The sequence below is a fragment of the Terrapene carolina genome, unplaced genomic scaffold (genome assembly GCF_002925995.2).
Source record: "Terrapene carolina triunguis isolate 2854851 unplaced genomic scaffold, T_m_triunguis-2.0 Scaffold211, whole genome shotgun sequence".
In the NCBI taxonomy this organism is placed as follows: domain Eukaryota; kingdom Metazoa; phylum Chordata; order Testudines; family Emydidae; genus Terrapene; species Terrapene triunguis.
In genome coordinates, this window is record NW_020664562.1 from 21,756,875 (window position 1) to 21,772,288 (window position 15,414).

General features: G+C 36.4%; 1 protein-coding gene across 1 annotated transcript in view; it reads right to left on the reverse strand.

Moving 5' to 3' along the window:
* Positions 1-3,310: 3,310 nt before the first annotated feature.
* The window catches only part of LOC112119088 (ATP-binding cassette sub-family D member 3), a 65,042-nt gene continuing 52,938 nt past the window's right edge, over positions 3,311-15,414 (reverse strand). The window contains exons 14-20 of the mRNA XM_026655766.1: positions 10,828-10,905; positions 10,655-10,720; positions 10,454-10,543; positions 9,700-9,819; positions 8,451-8,555; positions 6,711-6,767; positions 3,311-5,122 (exon numbers count right to left, since the gene is read on the reverse strand). Of these exons, the coding sequence (XP_026511551.1) occupies positions 5,045-5,122; positions 6,711-6,767; positions 8,451-8,555; positions 9,700-9,819; positions 10,454-10,543; positions 10,655-10,720; positions 10,828-10,905 (594 nt within the window). The 3' untranslated portion in view covers positions 3,311-5,044. The remainder of the gene's footprint in view (positions 5,123-6,710; positions 6,768-8,450; positions 8,556-9,699; positions 9,820-10,453; positions 10,544-10,654; positions 10,721-10,827; positions 10,906-15,414) is intronic.

A 15,414-nucleotide genomic window follows, 5' to 3' on the forward strand; every position in this document is an offset into this window, starting at 1 on the left:
TCTTTACTAATAGATCACGTTTTACACTGAAGCCACAAAATGGTCTATGACTAGAGCTTCTAGGTGCTACTGCAACAAAAATAATGGAAAACAAATCACCTCTTACTGTCTTAGGCCCTGATCCTGCGGTGAGATGCATGCACATGGACTTCTGTGCCTATGCAAAGCTTTGCTGATTTCAAGAGGACAATGCAGGGGTGTAAGAGTCCACCCATATAGATCAGTTTTCAGGTTAATTCTGGTTAACTGGTGATCTCTAAGGGTTGTCTCTGGGAATCAAGTTTTCAGCTGCTTTGCAATGCAGTTCTGTGACATCTTGTCAAATATGAACTCAATCTCGCAATTTGGAATAAAACTTACCACCTCACTTCTCTCGGTGCAGCAGGATCCAATTCCAGCGTTTCCCCCAGTACTGTATGTTTTCACTAAGACCATCAACACAACACCATTATAGGGGAGTCCGGCAACTATGCAATTAAACTGTAAGTCTTATGTGAGCAGTGTGTATCACATACTGATTTTAATTAGATTTTGTATCTAGAAGTGACTTGATTTACTCAACAACTGAAATTTATAAATAAGTACTGTAGTAAAAGCTGCACATATTAAGACCTTGATACCCCCCCAGAGTCAGTTAAAAAAAAAAAAAAAATCTAGGCCCTGATCTTGTATTCCCCACCCCCCAATCTACATACTTATCCCACATTGGTGAAATGGTGTTCTCAGTTAAGGTATTTTCTAACAGAGAGCTATATCCTTTGAGAAGGCTAGACAACACATTTTTTATAATCTTATGATTATACTCAAGATCTATATCCCAATTAATAAAATGAGGAATAGGTATATCGGGATTAAAATAAATGAAAAGTAAATTACATCACAAGCTGCTTAGAATTAATTCACGGAGCAAAGCTTGGTTCATCCTTCATACAACTATACTCTAAATGTTCAGATACTGGAGAATTTTACCCTGGGAAGGAAGACTGAGGAAGCAAGAGAGAACAGGGTAGCCAAACAGAACTGGAAAAATTTTCTCTACAGCTTAAGTAATAGAGCTGAACTATAGAGCTTTGGTCTGCACACCTCCGTTCAGTTTAAGTGGAGTTTACTACTCACACTCCTTAGCTATTTTTCCAAATGTAAATATTTTCTTTCCTGGATATATAGTCAAAGGCACACACTCAGTCTCTGATTTTTTTAAATTAGGTCTTGCCTCTTTTTTCAGATACAGCCTGGCAAAAATGAAAAGGATTTTATCCCTTTCATGCCAGAATTATTTGCTGTGACACCCATATCTATGTTGCATGAAGTGTTGTGCTGGTCCCAGATATTAGAAAGACAACGGGGGTGAGGTAATATCTTATTGGACCAACTTCTGTTAATGAGGCAAACTTTTGAGCTTAGGCAGACCTGCATAAGAGCTCTGTGTAAGCTTGAACGCTTGTCTCTCTCACCAACAAAAGTTGGTCCAATAAAAGATATTACCTCACCCACCTTGTCTCACTCATACCTATAGCATTTAGCTCTTCTTTCCATTAACTTACACTGATTACAGTTGACTGATTGATTGTATGAAATTCATACTCTGATGTAATAGAATTTTATAAAGTTGACCTAAATAATTCAAGTCTCGTTGGTTCTAGGTTTGTCGAACATCTACCCTTCCTGTATTGTTACACAAGACAATTGCTAATTATACCATCAACAAATATAAAAAGCCTAATGCAATTTTCTCTTCAGATTTATTATTCCAGAGGCACTTACATGTCTTACATTTATATAGCGCCTTTCTTCTCACAGCGCTTTAAAAACTACAGTATGTACATATACAGGAATATCTCCCAACACCTAGGAAATGCAACCATCTCTGACTACCACTAGTGCTATTTTGAAATATCACCAGCTTGAGACTCCGTCGTTGAGGATATGGAGATGCTTTTATCAATACTTTCATTCTCACTATGACTGATTATTTTCAAACTTCCAGCTTGAGCAATCAAAAAAAAAAAAAAAAGACTACAACCAATATATACCACAGCTCATTTTATAACTGAACTAAGATTCAATCATTTTCACCGGATTAAAAATCTCTTCATTGACAATAAAAGTTTATACTTTAAGGTGTTTTTATGTAATCTTTTAAAGAACAGTGGTCTAGAATATCCTTCCAAATTGTTTTTACTATATGTTCCTCGTTGCTCACCAGGTTATTCTTTAATATATCCACAATATAAACTAGAGCTTTTAGGAATTAAATGAGGAGATGACCCTTGATTCTCAAACTGACTTCAGTACACAACAGAAGCAGGCCCATTTCTCCTTGTTTATGAAGCTGGATCTGTTTTCGTTTTAAGGCAAAATTGAAAAAGTTTATGCTCAGTCATGTTACTAATCAATGTTGAATTGTAAAGCACCCTTGGACTTGCTGCAGAGGAGGATATATAAATGCACTTTGAGTGGTTTCTGCTTGTTAGTGTCAAAACTACATGAATACATTAAAAAAAAATATCCCAAATCCACTACTTTACATTACCACAAACTTCTCTCTAGCCAAAAGAATAAAAACAGATATTTGAATTTGGAGAAATATTCTTTGCTTTGTCTCTCTAAAAAGCTACTAAAACATTTCTTTAAAAAATTGCAATTGGGTGACAACTTTCACAAAACAGCCATTATGGTAAACCCTGAAAATATAGTATCAGAGGGGTAGCCGTGTTAGTCTGGATCTGTAAAAAGCAACAGAGTCCTGTGGCACCTTTAAGACTAACAGATGTATTGGAGCATAAGCTTTTGTGGGTGAATACCCACTTCGTCAGACGCATGAAAACACTAAAATCTCACATATAGCAGCACCACTTGCTTCACTATAAATTAGTCTGATATCAGTGTTTAAGAATTTGAATTAAAAACTGGTAAAAAAGCTAACTGCCATCTTGCTGAATGAAACAGTTTATTTCAGTGTCAGGTGATCCATGGATGCAATTAAGCTGCAAACACATGCCTTTTGGAGTTCCACTGATGCTATTTAACATGTTGAATTTATTGCCTATGTCAGTGGGTACCTGTACTAAGACATGAGGTCACTGGCATTTGTTCTTCTAGGTAAGAGTATTTTAATTGTGAGTGGTATGGGCAAGAAGTGTAATAACCTCAAGTTTTCAAGTTTCAAGATAAAAGGGGAAAATAATAAGTAACAATCTTAATACGAAAGATGGTATTCAGTATTCACAGAGCTGAATTAGTCACTAAGAGGAAGATATACACCCAAGTGTATATTGATTATAAAAAAAGAAAACCTTGATAAAAGATGTACAGAGATCACATTTATTGTGTATTTAGTGCATGTCTTCATGTAGTGCATTCCTATGTTACATCATGTGTGCAACACTACAAAGCCACCAGAAGAACATCAGTGTATGGCAGGGATTTTTAAATGTTTTCATAGTGTACACAGTCTCATGGACCACCAGCCTCCCATTCCTGATCACACAAACCATCTCTTTTTGCATTTGTGATCACTTAAAATCATGTGGCAACTACAGTAATTGTTTACATGGAAAAGTAATATTAGGAAAGTATTTAATGTATTTTTAGCTGTCTTTTAATGAGATTTGGCAGTTGTAATAAAAGAACCAGCACTCCATGGCCCACTGTTTGAGGACCATTGTCGTATGATTTACTAATTTACATTAAAATTGCCTAAAAACCCTCAGGATGTGGAGTCAAATTTTGATGAATTTTGAGATGTGGCATCCCAGACATCACATAAAAAAAAGTGGATAGCAAAACAGAGGCTACCATCATCATCACTCCCTCTTAAAACCCAAACCTATACAGCAGCTGGACAGGGTACATCCTATTTTAACAAGAGGGACAAAGGAGGACTCTGATGGAAGACCACCACCACACATCCCAAGAATGGGAGCAAAGAGGACAATTGGAAGTCTGCTACTGAGCAACAAAATGTTGCTTTCAAGGAGGCATGCTAAGTGTTTTAGAAGGATACACTTTGGGCCCAATTCTTGATCCCATTAATGTCAGTGGCAAAGCTCCTATGACTTCAATAGGCAGATAGGTCCTTTAATAATTCTCCCTCCTCCACCATTGCTGTGGGAACTAAAATCATACTTCTCAACTTCCCAGGGCTGTCATGTGTGTCTACGCAACTCCAAATGAAAAATATTCAGGGACCCTGACCCCTGAAATACAGAATACCATTTTCACTACTATTATTTTTTCTTTCAGTTCCCTTCCATCTCAATTTCTTCCCAAATCTCCCCATTTGGTTCCACTCCCTTTTCTGGGGGAGGAGGAGAAAACAGTTCAGCATTGCTTTTGTTGAATGGGGGAAGAATGGGAGACAGTGAGAAGCACAGGAGAACTGTGGACAGACAGGCTGAAAAGGCCTATGGATCCACAGTGGATCAGGTCTAATCTCTTTAATAGCAGAGGGAATTAGGCTCCTGCCATCTTGGATTCAGTCCATCCTGCACCATAAATGGTGCACATACAACACCTATCACAAAGCTTGGCCTCTACCCAGGTCTGGCACTGTACAGGATAGTAGGTTATAGCTATGAAAAGGGGAGGATATCCTGCATCATGTGAGATAATTCAGAAGTATGCATAGACTAGATAGTGAAAATCCAGAATTGTTGCCAGAAACAGGAGAGGTAATAACCCTAATTTTAACAGAGTTCTTCACTGAAGGAAAGAAAGGTCCATAAAAGTCAAATCAGCTGACTTCAAATAGTTTACATCCCAGATGAATCAGGTTATATTGATTTAAGCCCAATTTAATTTAGGCAGGTTTTTAACCACAAGAATAAGGACATTCTTAGTACATATTAATAATTAAACCAACATATACACAATTAGCAATATCCTACATAATAATAAATGCTTAATAGCTTGCTTTGGATTATCCTATACCTAGTTAATTTGTTTAAAAACAAGCCAAGTAGTTTTATCTTGCTATGTACTTTTCCTTTCTACATGTTCTCTGTAATTATCAGTCTCTGTAGTAGTTGCAGCTTTATGGATTTTAAGATCCAAATTCAACTGTGTCTTCAGTTATCTTCTTGAACTCGTAATTTCCTCTACCATCCATGTGCAGGTAAAACTGTGGAATGAAAAAATTTACATCATCAACTAAAATATAAAAAATATTTTATATTAGCTTTTTTTATCATAATAAATTGTATAAGCAAATAATTTGTTAAAGGACAAAATCTAAAACCCTAAATCAACTGGTCAGAGGATGATCTCCTACTGCAATGCTTAGCCAATTCAATTGCCTTTGAGGAATAACATTGTATGATTTTTTTGGATATGTTCTGTCTCTATCTTCTGCTAGTTGGTCATATTGCTCATCACTGGGATTTGGTTTGTTGTGACAGATGCCTAATTTGCATGCATAATTATAATTCTGTGTACAAATCTGGTATTTTTACACATAGTGAGCCACTTACACCAATACCTGAATTGCAGAAATGTGTGCATAAATTAGGTGTGAAATGGTATACATCGGGGTAGTTAATAGGTGGACCGTGGGCCAAACCTGGACCACCAGACACTTTTGAATGGACCCCAACATCTTTTTATTTACTTATTATCATCGTCATTATTATTGGGTTTTTTTATTATTTTCTCTGGAGTCTGGACCTTGACTATACCTTGACCAAGAAATGTTGACTTAGACAATTGACTGCATTTTTGCATACACAAACTAGGCATGTGCTTTTTGAAAATCAGGCCCTTGTTAAATGAATATTGATTTAAGATTTGGCTGGTGCTGCGGGACAGAAATTAGCAAAGGAGTATCCCCACAGAGCTTCAAATTTTATATATTTTCTAAGATTAAAATTATTTCTTCAATTATTATTTATTACAATCCTTATTTTATCCACTTCAGGACTATGATAACAGATGAAATTATGAGAAAGAATTTAGGAGAGAAAAGGAATACCTTGTATCATAGTTTTACATGTTTACAATGTTTAACATTCCTTTTCCCAAATATCTTCATGAACATTGAATTCCCCAATCCCTACCTGAAAATATCCACAGATTTTACGCTCCACTACCTACACCCCCCTCTAGGGGGTAATCATATCTTATTGTAACTGGAACGGGAAACATTTGCCAAAACTATTTTATAGGATTATAAAAGCCATGTATATTTCAACTATATCAGATTTATTTTTTATACTTATAGACGTGTTCTCTTCATTATACCTCAGCGCTCACACAAAATTTAAATTCCCACCAATAACAAAATTTACTTAGTTATAGAGTAAACAAGGAGTAGCCCCACAATTAAAAATACATCTTGCATTGCACAAAGGCCCTTTATAAACATGTGCATTAGCACTTTCGTAAGAAAAGTTTTACAGGATTGTTTAGCTACAGGCTCTTTTAATCAGTGTCCACAGATGAAGAAACACTAACTTTGAATATTTTATATGGATAACCCTTCAGAACAGACAAATTTAGAACTGTCAGTTTCTTAGATTTTCATAACAGCTTTTTTGTGAATCCTTCAAATACTGCTGTTGGACTATGAAAATATAATCTATGATACTATTTTTTGAAAAGAGTGTGTCTGGTTGGAAGGCAAGACATCTGAATGCAACTAAAAACTCAAAGTTCATTTAATACCCACAAAAAGGCTAAATACATAATCATCAACAAAAATAAAAATGACATACATCGTGGTGTTTCCAGAGGGACTTTCTGTGAGAGACAGTGAAGAGAGTGATGCCAACCTATAGTAAGAAGAGAATACAAACATTAAGTAAAACTTCACCCATAAGACAAATTCAACTAATTTTCTCAATCCCTCACACTTGGTAACATTTTAAAAGATGAAACTAAAAGCTCATACTAATAAATAGAAAAGCTTTAAGGCCTTAAATCATTTATACTATGTGTGTGTAGCCTCAATATTGCACATTTTAGAGGAAAAACAAAAGAGGTTTTAGGTTTGGTTTTTTAAACCTACTGATTTAAATGTTCTGTTTTTCCTGCAGGAGCTGAAAATGTCAGGCTAAAAAGTTCACTGCCTGTGCACAGATGTTAGCAATATCATAGGCTCTTACAGAAAAGACAAATTCCTGAACTTGAGCCCTAGCAGGTAAGTAAAAGAGGAAATTATTTCCAAATATTTTGTTTTTAAATACATTTGATTGCTAACTAAAGTGTATGATGTTAATGATTTAAGAACTTAAAGTGCTTCTTAAATACAACGAAAAATTCACCTTTAAAATCACCTGTAAGCAACAGTTGCAACTGTACTGAATGGTTAAGTTGTAAATGGTTAATGATTAAAACAAACAGAAATGAAAGTGATAATAATCATACTATTTGTTTTTTAACCTTCTGTAAGAGACAACTGACAAGGGGTTTGATTTTCCAGAGGGATGCATTATCAGCCACTTTGCAATGGTAAATCCTCAAAATAGAAAGCAGTACAACCTGGCATCCAAATGGTAAATGTACTTAAACAATGAAATAGAAAGCAACACAGAGTCCTGTGGCACCTTTAAGACTAACAGATATATGAAATAGAAGAATCATAGAATATCAGGGTTGTAAGGGACCTCAGGAGGTCATCTAGTCCAACCCCCCTGCTCAAAGCAGGACCAATCCCCAGACAGATTTTTGCCCCAGATCCCTAAATGGCCCCCTCAAAGATTGAACTCACAACCCTGGGTTTAGCAGGCCAATGCTCAAACCACTGAGCTATCCCTCCCCCCTATAACTGATGCTCTTTCACACAGAGCCCATCCAGCATCAAAATTACTACTATAAAAGTATCTTAGGGCCTGCTCCTGCTCCCAGAGAGATTAGGATAAAGGTTTCAGTACCTGTAGAGTTTCTGTTTCCTTTCCAAGGACATCACTGCTCCATAGTTAAATTTAAAGCAAGTTTCCCATTATAATCTCTATTTTCAAACCCTTCTCCCCTTCCCCAAAAAGAAATCAACCCCCTTGATATTTCTCCTACCACATCTCATATGAGGGTAGAATTTTATTTTTTTTTGAGAATTCTGGGGGAGGATGGGGAATAGAAAAGAAGTTAAAACATCATGCTTTTTTAAATACTCCCTTTTCATTTACTTTTTTGAAAGTTCTCCTAGCGTTGCTGGCTCCTATCTCCAAAACAGGTTCACTTACAAGTCCTTTTGTTTTGTCAGCCTTGCTGAGAAGGGTTATTTTCCATAAGGAAAGAATAAGATTGTTTTGGGTGTTATCTGGATTCCATTTCACATTTTAATCAAGTTTTTGGAAATTTAATATTATCATGTCTAATATTGTTGCTGAAGTCCAGTTTTACCAATCCGTCAAGTTGACATTTTCCAAATTAGAAATTACATTCACAAAGAGCAATTTAAATGTATCTCAGCCTTCTTTCTTTATCTAGAAAAAACAGAAACAAAACTAACTTACTTTCCGGCAATGACTGTAAATGTAGCCTTCTACATCAACGCTAACAGCACTTGTACATTCATCCAGAATTGCAAACTGAGGTTTATGATAAAATAACCTTGCCATCTGGAATGCAAAACAATACACCATTTGTGAATAGAGAGAACAAGGACAATGCAAGTTTCTTCATCTTTATAATAGCATAACCTATTGTCTAAATGAGCATTTAAGAGATGAAACTACTGTAATCTATTGGAAATATAACAAACATTTTAACAAATGGTTTGAAATATTTACACAACTGCTCAAACTTCAGTTTTTGTGCTGCCATTACCTCTCTCCCCCAAAAGGCATAAATGAAAACTATGAAGCTATTTAAGTTTACAACTAAAAATGGAGATAAAACATTTGAAATTTAAAGACATAGTCTGATTTCATCCCATTACTCCTAAGTGTTCAGCAGATACAGTAATATGTACATTACCATGCAATAATCAGAGACTTGAGTAATACTGAAGCACAGTGAGTTACAGCCAGTGTGCAATGAAAATTTCCTTTGCTGTCCTGTCAGTTTGTCTTCTAGCAGACAATTAGACAGGTCACAGTCAATATGAATACTTAATTTAAAAAATGGTAATAGTTTATCATACAATATAATCTTAGGTGTATGTGTAACATATAAGCAGCTTTCCACAATTATGTGGTTACTTATTAACCCAGAAACGTTGTGTATGTACTGCCACACCATCATTCTGTCTTGATTTTTGCTAGAGGAAAAAGGATGAATGCCAAAATATCTACATAAATAATGATCAATGCTGTTAGCAGAAAGTCAAGTTTTCTCAACAATCATAACTAATACTGTAGTCTTAGAAGTTTTAACCAGAAATTATTGACTGAAAATTAAAAGGGGAAAGAATTTTTTTAACCATCATTTACTGAACCTCACTGAAATTTGAATATTGTATAGTATTCTTTGTATACTTTCCAAGGGAAAGAAATCAATATTTTACATCATCTGCTTACATAATAGAAGAGAATATGTTGATCTGATAAGAAAGCATTCAGAAATCTATATTACAATGTGAAAATAATAATGCCTACCTGTAGTAATTTGTTATTTTCATGAGCTCTAAGATTATAAAAACCTTAAATTTTTTCTTTAAAGAATAATGCAGTAGAAAAATTTACTAACTAGATATCATCAACATTTCAGATTAGTTATACTAATTTACAGTATTTTTCAAGTACGTATAAGATAGAGACGCACTGCCATCCTCTGTTTTTCTCCTCCGCTGAGCACATCCATCCAGTCTTGAACACTATCCCAGCCACCTTCACGTTCCAGGATTTGACCCAACTGGACATTATCCAAGTACTCCTTCAGCACCTTTTAGCAAAACAATAATGCTTACAGATAAACCTAAACATACTTCATGTTGCAATAACTTCTCAGATTAGTATAGTATACTATAATACTATAAAGTATTAAAATCACTATCACCCAAGATATTGGTACCAAAATAACATTTCAAAATGTAAACAAATCTAATGTTCTTACTTGCTATACCAATATAGTTAAAAAATGAATGATACTTCAGAACAAGTTTAAATGAACAGTGAAACTGTCATTAACAGACAGATGACATCCTTGACATCTGCTGGCAGGTAATATTACAGACTATGTGATAAATGGCGGAAGTAGCAGCCCATTAGTGTGGCACATTTAAAGCCACCACTGATGACCTTTGGTTTGGTGAACCTTTATTTTACAGCCAATCAGGTTCAAGAATGGAAAGGGTGACTTAAGAGAAAAACCAAAATGCTATGAAGTCTCCCAAAGCAAAGAGTTGTAGAGAAGCCATGGTTCCATCAACATTTCCTGTTCGGATCTATATGGGGAGAAACAGACTTGGGTTTCTCTATCATTTAACAAATTTAAAGTACAAATAATCCCACACTACAAAGAATCAAGAAAAGTAATGGCTGCAAATAATGGTTATTGAGGAGAATGTCTTTTTTACCTGGTCAGCTATCCCCTTCTTCCTCTGGTCTTCTACGGTATCTGGATATATTACTTGGTCTCTGAGGGTTCCTAGCGTCATATATGGTCTCTGGGATTAAATTGCAAATGATTAGTACATCATTACAGACATATGTAACACTCATCAAATAAAGAGGTAACAAAAAATACAAATATCAATTACTATGGTACTTTGCTTTACCTGAGGAACATAGAAAAGCTTTCCTCTCTCAGGCTTGGTTAGACATCCACCAAACAGAGGCCACAACTGCAACAAGAAAACAAAAGTCATCAAGAGAAAATTTCTCTTAAGAAATTAGGGTGAGGGGTTTTGTGTTTTTTAAAATGATAAATTTCATTTTAGTATGTCTTTACCTCGCCAAGAACACGGAAAAGTGAACTCTTCCCACATCCGTTTGGCCCACAAATCAGAACATTTGCACCAGACCGAACCTAAAATATATGTCAACACATTAAACAATAGGAAAATAACTGGAAAATCTGTACTGCTGTAGAGATGCCAGTATCCCCATAATTAGACTGGAAGCCATCCTTTGCACAGTAAGTCCAATTTTGACACACATCCACCAATATTAAATTTAGCCTAAACTAAATCAGTCTGTCTGAAGTTTTCCACATGTGATCTGATGATACAGTAAAATTATTGCATAGTTTTTTTTAAAAAGGCAAACTGAATAAAAATCATTTTGGAAATACTAGTGTTAACAAATCGATTTTAATTATTGGAATGTCTTCTGATTTTTCAAGGTGGGGGCGTTAATCAACTTCGAAGAAGCTTAGTTTAGAAACTTCAAGTTTCTTTTATTTGATTGGCCTCAATGAGCGCTGGTAAGTGACTACTTGATGAGTTTCCTGAATTAATAGCAGAGCTGGTTTGAAAATTGATGAAAACAACACTGATATAAAATGGAAATGAATTTTTTTTTTTATGAATTTGTCTTTTCTGTTCTGACCACCTCTAGTTAATAGTCTAATTACATACCATTTTTGCACTATTTGTTAAACCTGCATAGGTCACCACGTGAATATTATAATCCCTGCACAGCCCTATAAAATCCAGACCATGACTTCCCAAGACCTCAAAACTGGAGTAAGCCTCTTCATATGCCAGGATGGGAGGGGGTGGCGGGATTGCATGCAGTTTGGTCTGGTACTGGAGGAGGTGAGTGAGAAAGCCACATTGGAGGAAGAGTGGTGAGCAGAAAACATTGCTGAAAAGTTTTGTGTTTGATTGGAAGGAGTAAATTGGCAAGACAGTGAAGGAGGAGGGAGAGAAGGAAAGTAGAAGCCATTGTTACTCTTGAATAAATCCACATCAGAGAGCAATTATTTGATTAAAATAGTTAAGAAGCCTAAAGAAATTCTAACACAAAAACTTTTGTTAAATTTGTTAAAATTAGAAACATGGGGGTTTGTCTACATAAGGGGACTACACCGGCAGAGCTATGGTGCCAAAACTATCCCACCATAACTCCATAGTTTAGACACAGCCTACACCGATGGAAGGGGTTTTCCCACCAGTGAAGGAATGCACCTCTATGACAATCATGGTCCAGACACCCCAAAAGGAGAATAGGGGGTCTGAACCCCAAAGAATAAGCAACTGATTGTACACAATAAAATTCTACTATAAAAGTGTATTGAGTAAGATCTTTTATGTAAGCCTGTCACACACTGGTGATTAATATCACTGTAAAATGTATGTATTAACTATATGAGGAATTATGGTTACTCACTGATACTATATTTCAAAATTTGCAACCAAAGGGAGAAACAGGTTTTCTCCCAGACTGGAGACAGGTAGATAGCTACCTTCCCTCCTATGTAAATTAAACATTATGGAACCAAAACAATGGAAGTCCCATTTACATATGAATCGGCAGAAAAATGGGAAGTCTACAGGAAGGGAAGAACAGTAGGAAGTCATCCTGACTCTGGGGACAAAACATTTTGGGAAATATAAGCAGAAACTAAAAGCCATTTTGGCATCCATCACTTAGGCAACTTAGGGAACAGCACCCTGTGAAAGCTGGATCCCATACTCTGGTGGGCTAGTGATGCTGGTAACTTGATGTAAGTAAGAAAGCTGCTTAGGCAAAGATTGTAACTTGTTAAAATTAAGTTTTAAGTCACTAGAAAGCCTGTTTTGTTTTATTTGTAACCATACCTCTCTCTTTTATTCTTACTTAGTATCACTTACATCTCCTTTCTTTGCTAATAAACTAATTCTTGTTTTATTAAAAATCATCTCAGTGCTGTGTATTTAAGTGAAGCATGAGTCTTCAGCTAACCTACCAGACTGATGTGTGCCCTGTCTTTTGCCCTGTCATTGCCTATTAGGGAAGTGACCGTAATAATTTCTGAGAGTGTCCAGCCAGAGGGACTGGACACTGCAGAGAGATGTCTCTGGGGAACACTGATTGTTACGTGTAAGGCAAGGTTTAGATGGAGACAGTTTTGAAGACTTTGCTGGCAAACCAGACAGGCTAGTGAGCCAGGGAAGTGACACACAGCTTAGCACGAGTATGACAGAGTGTTAGGAATCAGCAACTGAGACAGCACCTGGTCACTGTTTAACCAATTAGGCCCCCTCAGGGACGATCAGATTACCAGATCCCATTGCAGCTGGGTAGCTACGAAGCTACTTAGCCCATTAACAAGGAGACTGGATGAAAGAGTACAAGAAGGAAGGGGGGATGGGGGAACTAGTGGGGCCTGACAAAAGCGAGTGTTCTAGGAAGAGACACCTTCCCTCCCCCCAACCCCCTTTTTAGAAGGGACAGTAAAATCGCATAACACTAAATACTGTGATGGCACAAAGTGTGTAGAAAGTGAAGGAGTGAAATGCTGTAAATAAACTGCATGGTGGTATCTACATGAGCGAAGGTCTCTAAGCAGTCTGTGTGAGGCAAAGGAGACAGGAGCAGTGGGGTCCCATCACCAGCAGCGAAGCTCTCATTCTTGCTAAGGCAAAATGGTAACAATGGCTTACAGTCCTGGGTATCCTGAGCACAACATCATAACCTCGCCGACTGAGGGTAGCTGGGTTGACAGAAACATTCTTCTATCGACCTGGCAGCATCTACACCAGAGGTTACGTCATCTAGCTACATCACTCAGAGGTGGGATTTTTCCACACCCCTGAGCAACTTAGTTAGGTTGACCTAAATTTTAAGTGTAAAACAGAGATAACTAACTTTTGAGATAAATCTCTTGAAGGAACTCTGTTTAAAACAAACCATCAGCCACTGAAGTCAACAAATTTAAAGTTACGATTACACTTACAATTTGGGAGCATGGAAATTCAAAATTAAGGTCTCCCTTTAACTGTACCTCTACCTCCATTTCTCTACCTGTATACACCACAGAAAACACAGAATCTACCTTATTCCTAAGCATTGTACGTAGATGACAAAATTCCTCACCCTCCATTTACAAAATAGAAAAACTGGCTTGCTACAAGTTATACCACTGCCAAAGAAATAAGCAAAGCCTCTTCTACAGTAATAGGTAACTACCATTAAACTTGAGATATAGAAATTTCAGCACCTCAGTGGCTTTTCAGATACTCAATAATATCAGAATTCAAACAGTTTTTTTTTCTCATGAAATACACGTTATGTTTTTAAACCATCATGACATGAGCTTAAAGAACCTGCAGGCACTTGTTCTATCCATCTTTACGTCTGCCCATATGCAAACACACAAAAAATAGTAATTGGGAATTTATAATCTTAAAGAAACAGATTCTTATGCTCTCCTTTAGCCTGTAATCCTTCCTTGGCCAGTCTATCACACCCTCCACACTTCCTCCTCATAACATACTTCTTCCAAGAGCCCTAACAACCTTAATGCTCCCCTCAAAGAAATGTCTATTCAATAAGTAACACCTGACCTATCCCATCTCCTTGCAAAGAACCAGACATGTGCCAAACAACTGCATTTATCATCTTGCTTTTGTTAAATCCCTTCCCTACTTTTGTCTGCAGGTTGTCTGCTTGGAAGACTAGCCCTTAAGGGCTGGGACCATATTGCCTTGACTGCCTTTAGCACACGTAACAAAGGTAGGCACTATATAATAATGTCAAGATTCAGGGCAAATCACTAAAGTTTAAAATTTAAATGGTCAAGCCTGTTACGACACTTGTGAGATTAAGCATAAATACATAATCATCTTGTTAATCAAGGATTATCTACCAGTTTAACAAGAATCCTTAATTTAAACATCAAATGTACCCCAAGTGCAATTATGCCAAGATTTAACAATTTTAAGAACTTAAAACACTAGATCCCACAGGGAATACCCTGTTAACGATACCCTGTAAAAATACATATGTGAAATTCAATTTCCTAGCTTTATGATTTTTTTTAAACAAAATTTTAAGGCATATCCACTGAAGTTACAGATTCTTATTTTTAACTGTAATTCAAACTTTTTTTTTTTTGTCTTGAACTTACCTACCGTGTTGATGGGCAATTTAAAAGAAACTTATAAAATTAAAAAGTTTTATTTTTATTCAAACTTCTTACTTAAATATTTTTCAAAATTACAAGATGCCATAACATTCTAGAAAGCAAAAGAATATAATCAAGTCTTCAGGAATAGAATATAAAACTAGTATAATTGTTATAATGGGATTTTACTATTCCTGCTTTATGTCATAACTGGAACAAAAGCATCAGATGAAACTGAATACTGACTATTCTACTTAACTAACTTTGCACACCTATGGCATTGCAATTTTGTTTTCTAGAATCAGGGCCGGCTCCAGGCACCAGCTTGGCAAGCAGGTGCTTGGGGCGGCCACTCCGGAGAGGGGCGGCAGGTCCAGCTATTCGGCGGCAATTCGGAGGATGGTCCCTCACTCCCGCTCAGAGCGAAGGACCTTCCGCCGAATTGTCGCCGCAGATCGCGATCACGGCTTTTTTTTTTTTTTTTTT